The sequence below is a fragment of the Lissotriton vulgaris genome, chromosome 8 (assembly GCF_964263255.1).
Source record: "Lissotriton vulgaris chromosome 8, aLisVul1.2, whole genome shotgun sequence".
Taxonomy (NCBI): domain Eukaryota; kingdom Metazoa; phylum Chordata; class Amphibia; order Caudata; family Salamandridae; genus Lissotriton; species Lissotriton vulgaris.
Genome location: NC_141696.1, coordinates 249039556 through 249055199, shown reverse-complemented (window position 1 = coordinate 249055199; position 15644 = coordinate 249039556). Strand labels below are relative to the sequence as shown.

The following is a 15644-nucleotide window of genomic DNA, read 5'->3' as shown; positions in this document are numbered from 1 at the left end:
GCAATGTTCTTCACCGACAACCTAGTTTACAAGATTTTTATTGCAGATAACAAACCTCTGCCATATTCTACAAGCAAATACCATAAAAGTATGGCTTCCTATAAATGGTGGCAATAAACAGAAGGCCACCTGGCTCCTAGAAGAGAGTGGAAATACATTAATTTTAAAGTATTTTCCATGATCCTTATGAGTTTCTTAATACATTTGTAGGATCACAGAAAATTTGATGATGGTGCTAGACATTACAATGCTTTCATAGAATGTCACTGAAAAATGGGATCTTGACAGTGTTGGGCTGTCACGTCTGGATAGTTTATTGTGAATTGCCTCCAACAAGTGTAAGATACTTTGCCCCGTGCGCCCAAAAACATACTGCACAGTCTACATACACTGATTAGAACCACAACAAGCATTAGAAATGCAATAGGTCTCGCAGCATTAGAGTTAGTGCTTTTAGAATTGTTTATGGGTTTTTTTGTAAATCTTTAGCATGAGGTTGAGGGTGAGTGAGGGTGAGTGAGGGTGAGGGGTTGAGGGTGAGTGAGGGTGAGGCTGAGGGGTTGAGGGTGAGTGAGGGTGAGTGAGGGGTTGAGGGTGAGTGAGGGGTTGAGGGTGAGTGAGGGTGAGTGAGGGGTTGAGGGTGAGTGAGGGTGAGTGAGGGGTTGAGGGTGAGTGAGGGTGAGGGGTTGAGGGTGGGTGAGGGGTTGTGGGTGGGTGAGGGTGAGGGGTTGAGGGTGAGGGTGAGGGGTTGAGGGTGAGTGAGGGGTTGAGGGTGAGTGAGGGTGAGGGTGAGTGAGGGTGAGAGGGGTTGAGGGTGAGGGTGAGTGAGGGTGAGTGAGGGTGAGTGAGGGTGAGTGAGGGTGAGTGAGGGTGAGTGAGGGTGAGTGAGGGTGAGTGAGGGGTTGAGGGTGAGTGAGGGTGAGTGAGGGGTTGAGGGTGAGTGAGGGGTTGAGGGTGAGTGAGGGTGAGTGAGGGGTTGAGGGTGAGTGAGGGTGAGGGGTTGAGGGTGGGTGAGGGGTTGAGGGTGGGTGAGGGTGAGGGGTTGAGGGTGAGTGAGGGTGAGGGTGAGTGAGGGTGAGTGAGGGTGAGTGAGGGTGAGGGTGAGTGAGGGTGAGTGAGGGGTTGAGGGTGAGGGTGAGTGAGGGTGAGGGTGAGTGAGGGTGAGTGAGGGTGAGTGAGGGTGGGTGAGTGTGAGTGAGGGTGAGTGGGGGTGAGTGTGGGTGAGTGTGGGTGAGGGGTTGAGGGTGAGGGGTTGAGGGTGAGTGAGGGTGAGGGGTTGAGGGTGAGTGAGGGTGAGTGAGGGTGAGGGGTTGAGGGTGAGTGAGGGTGAGGGAGGGTGAGGGGTTGAGGGTGAGGGGGGGTGAGTGAGGGTGAGGGGTTGAGGGTGAAGGTGAGTGAGGGTGAGGGTGAGTGAGGGTGGGTGAGTGTGAGTGTTACAAAGAGACCCTACCAGTATACAACTTGATGAATTTTGGTGTACAATTTAAAATATACTGCTGCCAGAGAATCCTGTGCATTTCTTTAAGAGACCCCATTAATAGTTTCACTCAGATCAAAGAGAGATGGGAGCGATGGCTGAGGGAGGAGGGGGAGGGCGAGGGGAAAACGAGAAGAGGTGGGGTGAGCCGCGGGGGAGGGGAGGGGAGGGGAAGGCACACGTCAGAGGACATGGTGGGGAAGCAAAGCAAATGAGAGGAGCAAGTGAGAGAGTGGGGTGACAAGGGAAGAGTGAGGCGAGTGATGGAATGGGGTTACGAGTAGAAAGACATTGGCGAGGAGAGGCAGGAGAGAAAGAAAACAAGACGGACGTTCTAGCTTACAAGTGTATACCAATGTTATGTAAGTCTTTCCTAGGGCATGTACAACAAAACTATCCAAGTTACATGTGCCCATAAATCAAAATTACTGCCCGTGTCAACTGCACAAAGTTCTTGTTTCTCCTAGCTACTGCCACTCTCAAAACTGTGACCTTCTGGTTTGTGCTCATTTGAGAACCTGAGTCCACACCAACAGCTTATTCCATACTCACGAGTCAGATATAGGGGCATCAACAAGCATCATGGACAACACATGTACAAAGATTCCACTGCTAATGTCCGTATTGCTAGTGGAAGCTGGGTAGCATCAGCGCAGGGAAAGCATGAGGTACAGCTAACCAACACGCAGGGCGAACTACAACTCCCAGCTCGTCCCACTTCCTGCAGCTATTTGTAGCTCATCAGAAACTAACAGATGTATTCTATTAGTGAGCTCACAGTGCAGACATCAGATACCTACTCAACAAGAGATTTGTTACAAAGAGACCCTACCAGTATACAACTTGATGAATTTTGGTGTACAATTTAAAATATACTGCTGCCAGAGAATCCTGTGCATTTCTTTAAGAGACCCCATTAATAGTTTCACTCAGATCAAAGAGAGATGGGAGCGATGGCTGAGGGAGGAGGGGGAGGGCGAGGGGAAAACGAGAAGAGGTGGGGTGAGCCGCGGGGGAGGGGAGGGGAGGGGAAGGCACACGCCAGAGGACATGGTGGGGAAGCAAAGCAAATGAGAGGAGCAATGGAGAGAGTGGGGTGACAAGGGAAGAGTGAGGCGAGTGATGGAATGGGGTTACAAGTAGAAAGACATTGGCGAGGAGAGGCAGGAGAGAAAGAAAACAAGACGGACGGACGGACGGAAGAGAGGGGAGGGGGGAGGAGAAATGCGACACGGAGGGAAGGGGAGGGGGCGGAGCGGGTTAAAATATACAAACCAAAAACAAGCCTTTCACCGTAACACGGCGGGCAGGGGAGGGGGCGGGCAGGGGAGGGGGCGGAGAGGGGAGAGGTGCGACACGGCAGGATGTGACCGTTGCGGCGGTGTTACGCGGAAGGAAGTTAGACGGCGTTAGACGGAAGGAAGAGAGGGGAGGGGAAGGAGAAATGCGACACGGCGGGAGGGGGCGGAGCGGGTAAACAAAGACGGACGTGCACGCGCACGCGCTTTTAAGGTCAATGCGCATGCGCATAAGCTCAATGCGCATGCGCATCGACCTTAAAAGTCACGGGCACTGCAAGGAATCGCCACGATTCCTTGCAGTGTGGATAAAGAGTGGATAACTCGCAATACTCTCGCCTTGCTCGATGCGCATGCGCATCGACAGGCGAGACCTAAAAAGTGGTTATAGATCATTGTGGCAATAGCAGTTCACAGTTTTAATAGAGAAACCAAATAGCCCATTTTTAATTTGTAATCAGTTACCAGTACCCTATTACCGTATGAATGAAGATGGACATCGTACGAACGATTTACCTTCATGACTTTAGGAAGGTTACTCAGCAAACTGAGTAACATCTACTCTTTAACATGCCCAGATACTCACGGAAGTGGAATACTGCCACTGTGTATTGCTACGCCCTTCTGCACACTATTTGACTCATTTCACTTTTAGGGAGATTGAAACTGGTCAAGCCTAAGACAGGACATGGTCTGCAAAGAATCAGCTCATTTTTAAGAGACTACCGAGAAAGACGCTTTCGTGGGCATGCATAAAACTTAAATGTAATTCTGTATCTAAACATGGAGTACTTTTAAAGGGCCCCAACGGACATATGAACTGCAGCATTTTTGGGATCCCAAATTAAAGGAATATGGAATAGACTGTAGATATGACAACTGACATTACTTTCCTGGTAAAGCAAAGAGGCCAATATTCTTCAACACCCAAAGATGAAAAGAGGAGAGAGTCTGAAACAGCACTAATCCCTGAGATAAACATGAAACAAAGAAGAGGTACACTGCTGACACGAAAAAACAAGCATTTTCAATTCAATAGGTTTCACATTTACAAGAGTTTGAGCCATTGGCTTTGTAAAAGACAAAGCCAATAGCTCAAACTCTCGCAAATTTGAGACCTACCGCATTAAAAATGCTATTTTTGGAAAAGCGCCCCATACTTTAAAAAAAAAAGCCTCTGTTTGTAACAGGCGTCCTTGCAGCAGAGGGAGGGGGGGAGGGAATATGGAGTGCATTTAAAAGTTATAGCACAATGCCCATTGAGCGCTGAGCTACTAAAAATGACGAAGCAGCAAAGAATTTGGCAAGCTGCAATTACCCACCATGCCGCCATTGTAAAATAAAGTAAATTAGTAGAAAAAAAGTAGTGTGCTGAGCCACAAGTAAAATAGGAAGCAGATGTCAGTACTGAAGCTGGCGTTCCACGAGTACGGTGTACATTATTTAAGTAAATAGTTCTCTGAACTGCTAACGAAAGCTTCCAAGTTAGGACACATGTAAAAGGGCCAGTCCTCATGGGAGGTAGCAACAGAAGACAGGGAGGTACTGAGGAGGTGCTAATAAGCCTATAAACAAATCAGAAGCCCATATTTACAAAGCACAATGACATAAGCCAATGAAAAATATGGGTGGAGAGTGGGCGGAGCTTCAAGTTCATACCTGAATACAGCATGCCTCATAGAGCAGTGCATGTGCTGCCCAGGCTCGATCTAAAATGTAATGTCCTTTGGTCAAAATGTGGCAGAGCAGAGATGTTATAACCTTTTAAATTAGCCAGAGCTACTGCCAGCACAAATGTCTATCACTGCAATACCCCAATATCTACCGTGACAACTTGAAGGAGAATACTGTGTGTGCTCAACACACGTAAAACATTGGAAGCTGTTAGCCAGGAAGACCAAGCGGAGGCGGAACAATAACGTTAAAAAATATGTGAGTGACAACAAGATCCTTGGGAAATGCCAACATCAATCACTGTTGACTCAGATGTAAACGTGGGAAAGTCAGAGGGTCCTGAGAATGTACATGCAAAAAAAGACTGAATGAAGGTCATTTCTACAGCAGTCTGATCAATCTCAGCAGGACAAGCTGACATACATAGAATTATAGATGGGTAACAGTAAATTACCAGGATGTTTTTCACTAAGGGAATTAAGTAACATCCGATAGATAATAGCAAAGCTCGAGTTGTCTATGATGTCACTTAGAAACACAAGGTGAAAAAATATCACAGTAATTGACTTATTTTCCATCTAACAATTTTATGTTTTATACGGCCCACATATATAATCTGCTTTCAACTGTTATGCAGGGACAGAGGAGTAATAAAGATGCCATACATAAAATGGCCTCTCCTCCATGCCAAAAATGTAAAAAATCAAAATAATAAAAAACAATACATGCCCTCCTGCCCGACCCACAGCACTCTTTTTGCCTTCCCCTCTCTCTGTTATAGCAACTGTGCTCTCGGCTTTCCAGCGCTGCTCCAACAGTCTCTGTGAGAGCCTGGAATTCCTTATGATGTAGCAACAGTGGGTAACCGCTTTTATTAACCATTGTTAAGTCATAGCAGTGACCCGGCTGATAATTTCGACGAGGGCTTGGGGGATGACCAGGTATATTTTCTGCAATGAGGAGACATTGCCTTCAAAAGGTTCTACCTTGCATATACTATGGGAGCAGCTGCCATGCTCTAAAGTGTATTTTTCAATGTTCTCCTTGGTGGCATTGGTGATCTATTGGCGAAGTGAGCACTGATGATATTTCAATGACCTCAGGTGGCTCAAAACACTTTTCCGTGTCGGGGGTGCTGGCCGAGAGGTGGGCCTTGCTTGGTGGATTTACAAAAGTGAGACTGCCCTTTCCAGGAGTCCCAAGCTGGGGGAGTTTTGCTTCTGGTCTGATTCTAGGTAATACACTGATTAGTTTCCCAAATCGTCTGATGTGAGTGGGATTGGTTATTGTTCATCCAGGGTTCCCTCAGTATGGGCCCTGTATGAAGCGGGTGCTGGTGTAAAGTACCTGCATATTGACGCGGAGTGTGGAATTGAAGACAATACAGAGATTGGCTCTTTTAGAAGTTGAATATCATTGGGTGGTCCTCGTGTAGCTTGATGTTTGGAGGGTCTCTTTTTTGCCCCAGTCCTCCTCTTTGTCATTATTGACCCCTGCCTCAAACTAAACATACTATGAGCTTTGGAAAATAGCTTCGTATTGTAGCTAAAATGGTAGCTTGCAGGAGAGTTTCTAGTTAGATTGGGGTGCCTGCTTTGTCTTATGGTGGGTGAAGGGCCCTTTGCAGCTCTTTTTATGTGCTTCAACCTGCAGCATTGAGGCAGATATCATTTGGTAACACCGGGGCCCAAGTTTTCCAGAATGTCAGTTCCTCTTCTCACCCCCTCCTTTACTGCCTTTGGCGATCTCGCAGGACGAAATCAAGTGGGTGTGGTGAAAAATAAGCTCCCACAGTTCCCTTCCAACCGCCTCTTCCCCAGAGAGAACGAAAGCAGACCACAGTTTTTCAACCGATTAGTTAGTTGGATTGGTTTGTGCCCCCTGTATGATTGCAGTGTAGGGGAATAACAATCGCCTGGATCCTTTTGCTGGGACCTTTTCTAGATCAAGTATTTAGCTGGTTTGCTGAATTAAACCCTGGAAAGTTTACCTCAAAGACCAACTGCTGCAGCAGCTAGAACAGGACTGAAGAGGTTGCAGACAGCAGAGGCAGTGAGCTCACCCGGACCACAAGTCACACCCAGACCTAGCTGGGCCGCCTCTGTGGGCCAGGGCTCTACCCAGGACTCCGCTCTAAACTCACTGCTAGCTCACCACAGATCACCCCTTTCTACTCTACTTTTCCCAAAGTCTATGTCCAGGATCATGGCTGACGCTGCCAACAGGGCAGTAATGAAGACAGTACAAACTTGTTGAAGGGGTAGAAGAAAGCCAGAACAAAAGAAAGCTGGGGAGGAGCAGGGCCTATGGGAGCAATTACATTAGTATTTCCTGCTTAGCGCTGGCTATGGAGACCGTTTTGCATTTTTACTAACTAATACAATTTGGGTTATGGGAATCTGAAAACTACTACCAAATGAAAAACTTAGGCTCAGTGTTACATACTTTGTGGTTTGGATGTAAAAGTTAAAATTTGGTTTGTCCTAACCCAACCGTTCAAAAATCAACTGACTCAACAATAGATTTTATCTGAAAAAGGCAACATTTTTGGCCTAGTAAGAGTAAGTTTCTAGAAAACTTGTAGGGTGGTGATACACACTTTTGGCAGCAATCCTGACATCCGAAACCGGTCCCAGGATGCTTGTTTCCGGTCTAGGGAAGACATGGCTTTACAGTTCGGGCTGGACTGTTCCCATGAGGCACAGGGTCAGACTGATTTGCATATGGCCATGTCTGAACTGGGGTGGCTGAGTGAGCTAAAGAATGGTGATGGATTAAACCCATATCAGTTGACTGGGGGTGAGTATTTGATTTGCTCAAAGCTCCGTCCATCATCCCCTTTTGTATCGCATTTTTTCACCCTAAGTTGGCAGGGTATGCTCAGACGTGAGTCCCTTGCTCACTTCGCCACTGGATTCAAGATAGCCTGGCTGATGAGGATTATGAATCCGAAACCGGTCCCATAATGCTTGTTTCCGGTCCAGGGAAGACATGGCTTGGCAGTTCCGGCAGGACTGTATCACTCTCTGGAATACATCTGCTCTCTCACTGACATCCACTCTATAACTGAACTAGAAGCCCTAGTAGGGTAGGCGAGACCCAGGAACGTATTATCTTAATCAAATCATTCACATAGTCCTGTCATATGGAGAGTGGGCAACTGTCAAACTGAGCGCACCAATATCTACTATGGAAAACCACCATCCTCACCCAGTCCACCTACTCCTATCGTATTGGACTCACATGCGGCCATAAACCACTTTCGTGTATTATTTTTTTCCGGTCTGTCAGGTCAAAGTAACCTTCCTTTTTAGCCAGCAAAATTACAGGGTTAGTAGACTTGGCTTTTGGTCTCCCGAAAGACAATTTCTAGCCACTACATTATAGATAGTCTGAACTTATGAAAGGAGTCAGGGTGTTAGTGAGATGAGGGGATGGGATGTTAGGAGGGGTTCTTGTCATCACGTGCAACTGCATGGGAATCAAGCCTACATTTTTCTTTTTTTGGTGTTTGTAGCTATTGCGGTTTTCCTACATGCATTCATGATTAGTGAATCAATGGTTGACAGGAAAAATAGTTCTGTAAAATGTACTTAGAAATATAGTTTCATTACCTTTTAACTAATTTTCAGTATGTTTCAGACCTAAGCTGCAAGGCCTTGTACCAAGACATGAGCAGAACTGAATGCATGGCAACCCAAAGGACATCAGATGCTCTACTGAGCATGATCAATCAATAAGGCTTCAAATATGTTAGCTATGGGTAGCAAGAATAAAGGTCTCTGATGAGTTAACTTTTCTTTTAATAATCGCATACCTGCTTTGGCTGAAAGTGAAATACTTGACCTTCAATAAAGCCTGAGGTTATCTAGAAATGCTATGTACAGGTTATCCTTGGAAACGTGGGCAATGTATTTCTGGTACAAACCCTTCTGTAACATTCTGCACTGGCTCACTAGCAAGGGACATCCAAAATCTCAGGCCAAACTGCTAAGGGTACAGGGGAAATGTGAGATCAAGTAGGTTGAATTTAAATGAGCTGTTACAGCTAAACATATAAGTAGAGTCTGAAATTATGGAACCAGTGACTAATGAACAGGCCTAGCTTCTATTCTCAGATCCCAAGAACTGGCAACAAACTGATGTTCTTTTAAAGTAGGGAAGGGCGGATGCTTGGTCCCCTCTAAGTACACAAAACAGACCATCATCTTTTGCTGACATCTCTTATATACTGTTTGAGGTAGGTGTACCTTTATGTCTGCACCAAAGTAAAGGAAGGGCAGACACCAAATGCAAGTATATTCCTGATTTCTAGACATGGTCCGGAGTGGTGACATTTTCTGCATTTAGGAATGTCATTCTTACTAGACTATTCAGTAGCATTTTACTGCCTTTCCCTTCCACTTGCCTCATTCTGTCAATGTAATAATAATAATAATAATAATAATCCACATTTGTAAAGCGCAGAATCACTCGTAAGGGTCTCTTGGCGCTGGGGGCCGTCGGGAAGATTAAGCAAGCTATTGCCCAGAGTCACATGGTGCTGGGCTAATCTGCCGCCAGTGCTGGGTATCGAACCATGATCCCCAGATTCCGGAGTCAGTCGCCTTAGCCGCGGCGCCACACCTCTCCCTGTCAATGTCAATGTTTGGGTTCTCAATCTGGAAACTGATTGTGTTAATTCCATCATGGTCTCCTGGAATTTCATGTTCTTGAAGCTCAATGTCACTGGCGTTAAAAGGCACCACAATTTCCCCTTATAGTGTCCCTGTCCTTTTCTCCTATAAGCTGAAGCTAAAGTCACCGTAATTCAAAAACACAGAGGTTTAAAGTTCCAACCACCACTTGCAGAAGGCATGTACTAAATATAAATGTTTAAACAGATCAGTGACAGCAACAATGCATGGAAGGCATCACATTTAAACAGCAATGAAGCAGATTACTCTAGAATCAGAAGTCTATTGTAGTTGACATGCTGCAAGCACTAAAGATGTACATAAATTACTAGTCATAAGCCAACAGATACAACATTGCCATCTCCCTTCAACGTAAGAAGCAAGACACACACCGGACTCTATCTTCACATCCAGCAACAGAGTCAAATACAGCCATGCCACGGAACTCACCTGGACAGACTACTCTATTGTCCACTTAACTGACAGGGTTACCGCACACCACCTCCACCCCTCACAGTACTTCCTTCCACAGCTGAAGAAAAGTGAAACCGACCCAATGGATGGATGTGCTCAACACCACTGATACAACGCTGCAACCAACCTGCAACAGGCAGTCGAGAACTTCCACACCTGGATCACCCACGCCTCCGACTGAGTTGCCCCCATCAACCCAGACAAAACCTGCAGGGCCAACCATACCAATGAACTCTTTACCATCATCAGAGAGTTCTCCTGCCCAACAGCCACTTAAAACACGATTGCTTCCTCACAAGTACTCTGATGCTCTAGCGAATCACTTCCAAAAGAAGATATCCACCATCCACAGGAACTTTCAAGCCCTAATCCACCGAACGTCTTACTTCAACAGAAGCCTCCCCAACCAACATCTCACTGCATGGGAACAGCTCACCACGCCATAGATATCATGAGCTCCATCCACTCGGGAGCACCCACCAACCCCTGCCCCACTGCCTCTTCAGCCTAGGAAGCAATGAGATCAGCCACCAAGTCAGCACCGTCCTTAACACATTCATTGCCACAGACACCTTCCCCGATGCATGGAAACACTCAAGAGGTCAGACAGCTCCTCAAGAAACCCTCTGCAGACCCCAGTGAACTCCAGACCTACCAACCCATCTCACGGATCCCATTTAACACCAAAGTCCTGGAGAAGGACATCAACTGACAGCACATCAAACACCTAGAGAGAAACTACCTGCTGCATGCCTCCCAATCCAGTTTCGGGGCAATTATTACTCCAAGACCACCCTGATCACCACCACAGACTACATTCGCCCCCTACTCGACAGAGGAATCAGCAGCCCTGATACTCCTCGACCTCGCCGCTGCCTTCAACACCATACCCCTCCACACTCCCATCAAGAGACAGCACCATATCATAATCAAGGGAGACGCAATCAGATGGAGTGCCTCATTCCTCAAGTGCCGCACGCAGAGAATCCGCCTACCACCCTTCAACGCAGAACCCACGAGCACCATCTGCCACATCCCTAAAGGCTCATCCCTCAGTCCCACCCTCTTCAACACCTACATGGCTCCTCCCTCTAGTCGACATTGTCAGAACCCATGATATCAACATTACATCCTACGCCAACAAATTCATCCTCTTGCCCTCAGTTGACCCCTCCACCACCAAGACCAACTTCCACAACTGCATGAAGAAGCTCGCAGCCTGGATGAAGGACAACTGTCTGAAGATCAACATGGACAAGATCGACTTGCATATTTTTAGCAACCATGTCTCTCTCAGGAATGACACCTAGTGACCCGCTAAACTGTGACCCACCACTACACCAAAAGACCACGCCCGCAACCTCTGAATCATCCTGGAAAGCAATCGCACCATGAAATGACAGATTAACTGTCTCCTCTGCCTGCTTCCACACTCACGCTAGCCCTTCTCACCAGCTGCCTGGACTACGGCAAGGCACTGTACGCAGGAACCACCACCAAACACATGAGAAAGCTCCAGACGATACAGAATTTTAGAGGCCAGATTGATACTCAACCTGCCCAAACAGACCCACATCCACTCCACACCGGAGGATCCGCCTCTGGCTCCCTGTCCAGAAAATATATCAATTCAAACTAATGACATAAGCCTACAAAGCCATCCATGACCAAGGCGCATGATACATGACCACTGCCTGAAATTCCACCTTCGCTCTGCCTCCCTCGCCCTTGCACAGACACCATGCATCTACCTTAGCCACAGCACCTTAACCATGGTTTCAAAGGTGCTAAATAAAGCCAGCATTGTCGTGATCAAAAAACTTACTTCTACAGCTATGCTTATTTATTTATTTGTGACATTTGTAAAGCGCACTGTTACCATACGGTGTCCTAGCACTGTCTTGATATCTCCTGAAGCTAAATCCCCGGAATTAGTTTACAAAAAGCCATGTTTTTAGTTTTCTCCGAAAGGTCATCAACTCAGGGGACAGTCGGAGTGAAACAGGAAGGGCATTCCAGGCCACTGCCGCCCCTGGGCTAAAACTCCTGCCTCCCCAACACACTTTCCTGATGCGTGGGGTCTTGATCAATCCCAGAGTGGCTGACCTCAGAAGTCTACCTGGTTTGTACAGGTGAAAATATTGCCCCAGGAATGCCGGGCCTATGCCATGAGTTGCCTTATAGACAATACACATGCTTTTGAATAGGATCCGCTTCCTTACTGGCAACCAATGTAGTTTTACCAGTTCCTGGGAGATAGATGCAAACTTAGGCAAGCCTGTAAGTAGGCGCGCTGCTGCATTCTGCAGTATCTGTAACTTGTCAAGTACTCTCTGCTGGGCTTCAAGGAGCAAACTGTTGCAGTAATCCAATCGTGAGAGCACCAGGGCCGTCACAACTTTTTTTACATTCCCCCTTGGATAAACGGAAGAACCATCCGGAGGATTTTCCATGTCCAGTGGATAGATGAGGCCAAGGCATTTACCTGGGGTCTATAGGAAAGTCTATCATCTATAATGACCCCCAGGTTCTTGACCTTAGTGACGGGAATAGGAAGACTCCCCATCTCTTCTGGCCACCAACCCGGGCCCCAGAAATTGACTGTGGAACCAAACAGTATCACTTCTGTTTTAGCCGAATTGAGTTTTAAACAGTTTCCGGCCATCCATTTGTTCACAGCCTTCATGCACTCCTGGAACTTGCTGGCCACATCAGTCTCCCTCCCTGGTAGCAGTGACACCATAATTTGTGTGTCATCTGCGTACGATGTGAGTTCTAACCCATGGGAGCAGATGACTGGGGCCAAGGAGGAGACGTAGACATTAATGAAACTGTGGATATACATTGTGCTTTTTAGGGACATCCTAGGACTTGACCACACAGAATAAAACTAATTTGACCTAGGGCAACAAGAACACTGAATTGATCTACAGGTTAGGAGTTGGACTCCCAGCAAATCCAACTCCGCTTTCCATGCTAAACTGAGCAGCATTAAAGAGCGTTGAGAATCCACGTTTTCGGCTTTGTTACCTTTTGCTTGACCCTATATTTTTTCTGCTGTTAGAAACTCTGTGCTTTTCAACCCTCCTAACCATTAGTAAAGTGCCTCTGCTCCCCCTCTAAACATGGTTGAATAGGTATATTTAACATATCTATAAGTCCCTACTATATAGATCAAAATATACTCAGAGCCTGTAAGTTAAATGTCACTAGTGGACTGCAGCACCTATTGTGCCTTCCACTTCGGTGACAGTGTAAAACATGGCTTCAGGACTACCACTGTAGCCTCACTGTGGCAGTTTCAACACTCCAATTTAACCTATTAAAATAAACCCTCTTTTGACATGCCTAAGCCTCCATTTTCAATATAAATAGGCCACCCATATATAGGTCTTGTAGTCCACAAGGCAGTGTGCATAGTATTTAAAAGTAGGGCATGTAGAAACTGACCAGCACTCAAAAGGTATTTCTCACTTTGGTGGGCCTAGCTGCTGCCCTATCTAAAAAACTAGAAAACAGTCTAAAATCCTAATGCCTTATCTCAGAAATGGGACTAGCTAGAAAAATAACTAAACTATTTTTAAATAGTAATAAAAAATACAATCCAATGGCTGTGCCAGATTTTGAATAAATATTAAGGAAAAATAACTTTTAGATAGTTACCTTTCCTATGCCTGAAGTTCCTGGAGGCTAATTTGCATTTGCTCTCAAACTTCTCCCAGCCAGGGATTAGAGTATGAATTGGTGTTTAAAATGCTTCTCAGTAGCAAACAATAAGCTGAATAGCACAGAGGACACCTCTGAACTTCACCAAATATGTAGGTTGGAGATGTTACCATCCTCTTTGACATTACAGTGTTAAATCGTGCTCAACATGTTTGCTGGGTTTACACAACACTTTGAGGCGCACTTGAAAGGCACAGAGCATAATGTCAAGACAATTCTTGTATATCGACTGTCTGGTTCCTGATGAACCATGCTTTGTCCTACCAGACTTCTGTCTCTAGGTTTTACATTCAACACAGGAGCACATGTAAAAAAGGTGAAAAGGATGCTAAAACAATTCTTGTGTATTTAGTATCTGGTTGCTGCAAAAACCCTACTTCTGTTCTACCAGACAGGCTCTGGATTTATTGTGGGTCCAGTTGCTGCTTCAAATTGGATTTTAGTATTAGATGTGGGAGTACCCTAGGATTACCATAGTACAAGCTGATTGGGCACATACCCGCACAACCCACACATACATATACACACACAAACACAACCCAAGTTGAGATTGGCCCTAGACTTACGCAATTGTGAAAGTGCCCAAAAAGGGTAGTGTTTGCTGGGGAACTTTTACCCCATTGGTTAGGCCGTGTCCAGGAGTCATTACCACCTACAAGCTAGTGCCAGGAATAAATGTAGCATATCCAGGCACCCACTTGAGAACAGTCCTGGACCGGAGGAAGATACAAAGGGGACTGAACCTGCTGCCGCTCACCTGAGAAGAGCCCTGAAGGACTGTATCTGCTCTCTTGTACCCAGGACAAGGATGTGGACTCCAAGTGTCATTAGGATGACCACCTGCTAAAGCTTCAGGGATACAACAAGCTACACGAGGACTCTCTGGCAACTACCCAGCTGATCAGTGGCACCTGGACTATACCCTGCTGTTGGCCTCTGACTCATACCATGGGTATCTTTAATTGACTCACTTAAGCTCCTGAGGGGCTTTTCCTGGGGTGGACTGGGACTTAAAAGAGTAAAGTCAGAAGTAAAATTTTGACCAGGATGTACCTAGCTGGTGCATTGGCCCATGCTCAATCGCAATCAGCATCAATTTGCATCTAGGTCCCAGTCTACCATGACCATTGACTATATGGACTATCAATGGCTCTTTGTTTATTGGCACTATTCCCATTTAATAAAAAAATCATATCCTTGGTTCCCCTTATTGTATTTTTGGCATTTTGTCTACTTTTAGACTTTTTTCTAATTCAGTTTGGGGTTTTTATTATTTTGCATTTCCCTGCTATTACTGTTTTGGCACTGAATAAATAATTTACACATTGGCCTAAATGAAGCTAGTCTGCTCTGTGTCATGGCTTCCAGGGACTGAGCACAGTTTAATTTAGGGACTTTGAGGGTTCATCGTGACAAGGGTTGTGATTATTCCTTGAAGTGGGCAGTTATCCAATTTCTTACAGTCAGTAATAGTAAAAGTAATTGTGTGCGAGTGCTTAGAAACAGAAGTAATGGGCAATAAAGCACAACATAAGTTATCATCAATGCAATCCCACATTAAAAAAACTGCATAGTGACAAAGGTGTTTACAAAAATAAATGGATATATAACCTCCTGAGATACATTATTGTACAAAAATGAGTAAATAAACAAATTAATCCATTAAAGTTGGGTAAACAACCAACAAATCACCACTAGAGGCCTCATCACAATGGCCTTCCAATCAAATGAACATAAGAAAAAAACAAAAAAAACAAGACAAGTGCAAGACATTTCACTGGGCTAAGTTGATCCTATACGGAATATTACTGCCTCATGAGAACTACCAATAGTAAACAAAAATTATATTCAACTCAGGATGCCATGCTGCAGAAAAGTAGGTTAGGTCAGTGCCAAGCAAGTTATATACCTGGTCGTGTTGTGAGTCCTCGGTCTGCAGCTGGACGGGCATCGACTGGCTCAACTGGACAAAGGCAGCAAAAGAAGCGAAGAAGAAATAAACGAAAATATGAATAAGTCAAACGCTTTGGGAAAGGCGGTGCAGGAGTGGCGCATGCCATTCAAGTTAAACACAAACATGGTAGCAGGGGTTACAAAGCGCTTTGTTAACAAGACTAACAACAGCTGAACACAACTTTTGCATATAAATTGGCAGCTCCTGACAGTGATCCATAATCAAGCCCTTCGGATCAAAATAACATCAGAAAAGTATGTAGTGCAGCTGCTCAAACAATGCTTGCCATGCAAACACATTTAACCGCTGTCCGTTTCCCACTCCATCGGACGGAATAGGAGTTTTTGCTGCGGTTCCTGAAAAGG

General features: G+C 45.7%; 1 protein-coding gene across 4 annotated transcripts in view; it reads right to left on the bottom strand.

Moving 5' to 3' along the window:
- The window catches only part of APP (amyloid beta precursor protein), a 484182-nt gene that overhangs the window by 49291 nt on the left and 419247 nt on the right, over window positions 1-15644 (bottom strand). For 2 of the 4 annotated variants that reach the window (XM_086934030.1, XM_086934028.1), the window contains one exon: window positions 15235-15288. The exons of the other annotated variants lie outside the window; for them this stretch is intronic. In XM_086934030.1, the coding sequence (XP_086790156.1) occupies window positions 15235-15288 (54 nt within the window). The remainder of the gene's footprint in view (window positions 1-15234; window positions 15289-15644) is intronic. 4 annotated transcript variants of the gene reach the window in all.